This window comes from Zerene cesonia, chromosome 8, assembly GCF_012273895.1.
Source record: "Zerene cesonia ecotype Mississippi chromosome 8, Zerene_cesonia_1.1, whole genome shotgun sequence".
Lineage (NCBI taxonomy): Eukaryota > Metazoa > Arthropoda > Insecta > Lepidoptera > Pieridae > Zerene > Zerene cesonia.
Genome location: NC_052109.1, coordinates 2,543,909 through 2,546,892, shown reverse-complemented (window position 1 = coordinate 2,546,892; position 2,984 = coordinate 2,543,909). Strand labels below are relative to the sequence as shown.

General features: G+C 34.7%; 1 protein-coding gene across 1 annotated transcript in view; it reads left to right on the top strand.

Moving 5' to 3' along the window:
- The first annotated feature begins 2,655 nt into the window (after nt 1–2,655).
- LOC119828702 (spidroin-1-like) overlaps nt 2,656–2,984 on the top strand; it is a 1,888-nt gene continuing 1,559 nt past the window's right edge. The window contains exon 1 of the mRNA XM_038350942.1: nt 2,656–2,705. Coding sequence (XP_038206870.1) covers nt 2,656–2,705 — 50 coding nt within the window. The remainder of the gene's footprint in view (nt 2,706–2,984) is intronic.

Below are 2,984 nucleotides of genomic sequence, written 5' to 3'. Positions count from 1 at the left end.
ATGTTTATGGGCGGTGGTGGTCGCTTACCATCAGGCGAACCACCAGCTCAGCTGCCCGCTATGACATAAAAAAAAAAATCCTTTTTATAACGACGTTAACCTATATGTATTTATTCTTTAAATAGCTTTCCGCCTGCGACTTCACCACAACTGTGCCTTCACCAAAAAAAAAATTACACTAGAACCTTTCCCTGAAACATTCCATTCCATACCATCTTCCTATTGAAAAAAAAAAGTATACAAATCAATTGCGTAGCACAAATGATCAGAGAAACCGATGTATATCATCTGTCCCATGCCCCACAGTGGGACTTCACTTCTATACATAGGGACAGACAAAAAGCAGGAAGCAACTTTATTCTATACTATGTAGTGACGTGACGTGATAAGGATTCAAATCCCTAAAATATATACTTATTTTTAATGAATACAGCACGGAAGTCGGCCATATCACTTAAGTGTAGTCTTTTTCAGGTAACCCACTGTGCCTAGAATAACAAAAAATATGTTTATTTATGTAAGGATATACAGGTAATTGACACATCAAGTAAACGAAATACAAATTTAGTTCTAACAACCAATATGTGCTATACTAGGCTCTGTCCGGCTCTTTCCCTATTCTAAAATTCATAAAAAATAATCGAGCAGTTTTGTGTTTGTGTTGTGATAAAATACAACATTGCACTTATATCACACTACATGTATCGAAGAGGCTGACATTTTCTTATCACGGGAATCGAACTCGGGTCTTTCAGGACAATCTTAGTATTAAAATTAATCACCTGAACAAATACGCAATTAGTTTTATTGAGATCTTTCAATAACGCAATGTAAATACAATATTGTACGTGGTATTAACAAATTGATATTGTTCAAGCTGTCTATTGTTTTCCACTGAACCAATATTTACTTTGAGTGATTATCGACTAGTATTCAGAATTATTTTTGACATGTATATGTATATATAAGGCTTGCTTTTGCTGCGTCTTCCGATTATTGATTTCTTGTGACACGTAGTGGAGTATTATGGTAGTTTGAGGGATTTATGGAACATTTAAATAATTGAATTTGTTTTCTATTTATATTCAGGGACTGATTTACTAAGCGTATGTTTACGTTAAAAGTCTTCAAGAAGTTTGTAATGGAGAGAAAAAAAAATGTAACACCGGTTGGCAGGTTGAAAAATATGTATATTTTTTGCCAACCCGCACTTGGCCAGCGAGGTGGATTGTAGCTTATACCCTCATAGGCGGCCTGCGTCCCAGCAGTGGAAACATATTTGGGCTGATGTTGATGATGATATTTATCACAATAAGTAGGTGATAAGAGGTTCGCCGGGTCGTTTACTAAATCAACTCAAATAATTAAGGAAAATTGAATCCGTTTGTATAGTTAGATCAGCAAATATGCGTCAGTCGGTAGTCAAGCGAATATCACTCTTATAGTGTCCCTGTTTAAAAAAAGCGTATCCAAGCATTATGTGTATTGTGTTTTTTTTGAATAACGGTTCAAAAAGTTCATTAATATCATTGTCGGGAGTCCTTAACCGTAATTTTTTCTTCCAAATGAATATTTTATATGGTTTTTTTCGAAACGCCTGACTGACACTAGCATCAAGAGGCACCAGCTTTGAAAGAAATCGTTTTACCCAGAGTAAAGTTATAAGGTTTCAAATACAAAAGAGTATACAGTCGAATTGATAACCTCCTCGTTTTTTTTTTTTGAAGTTGGTAGAAAATATACGAGCGGCATTGCGTTAATCATTAATTCATCACCATCTCATTTTCAAAATCTATTGTATTGCCCCCAAGTCCCAAAATTCTACCTAAAACACGCGTAGGCAGAATTTTGTTTCAGACGATTTTTTTGCGTGCCTGTCAGTCTAGTTGTTTGCATACATCAGTACTTATTGACGACAATTTGATCTGAAATCATGAACTGATCAATTCAGTGCTTCGAGTCCGCGTTATATAAAACAAATAAATAATATCAATTTAACATAAATTTGTTGTTTATGAACTGAAATTGATATTATAGGATACAACGCTCGTTCCGGATCCGCCCGGATATCAAGAGTACTGTTTTATCCCAAGGGAGTATTTAATCGGGATAAAAAGTATCCTATCACCCAAATCAGCTCATACCCTGTCTACATACCAAATTTCATCAAAATCCGTTCAGTAGTTTCAGCGTGATTGACGGACAAACATCCAAACAAACAAACTTCCACATTTATAATATTAGTGTGATATGATATAACCATTACACACCACCATATTAAAAACATAAATTACATAATTAAAAAACGCTTTTAAGGTTAAAATATGGCAAGTCCGTGTCGGAGCTAGAAAAACTACGTTTAAGAAGAAGTTCAAACTTCGATTTGTCGTTATTTTTTGCTTGAGCGGTTTAGTTATTTATTAAAAAAATAAATTGTCTTCTGCTTTGTCCGAACAGGCTGTCAGCAGTCGCGTCACATTGCAAATTCCTCACCCATTCAAACTCATAAATTACAATTCCAAACAATGAGTTGCATAAAACCAAATTATAGAATTGGAAATAATTTATCCACAAAAACTACTTCCAGACTCTAGGGTGTGAATAGACAATGTGTTATCCTGTTTTTAATTTAAGTTTTTATATTATGGTCTTAAAATGATGTATAGGGACCGCATAGGACTTAAATTTGAAGAAAATGCGATGAAGTATTGCACTTGCTTTCCGCCCGCGGCTTTACTCACTCGGAGCATAAAAATATATAAGTACAAATTTCACTTGTTAGTACTTATAAATTTTAATGGTTTTACTTCTTTGTTTGTACTTTTAAAATAAACAGTTTTAGCAAAAATCCTATTTCGAACCTACTACGTTATTTTGAAATACCAGTTCCTTACACCTCATTTAATTACATACTAGCTGTGACCCGCGGTTGAAACCGCGTAAGCGTGCTGCGTAACCGTATCCCGTAGGAATATCGGTATAAA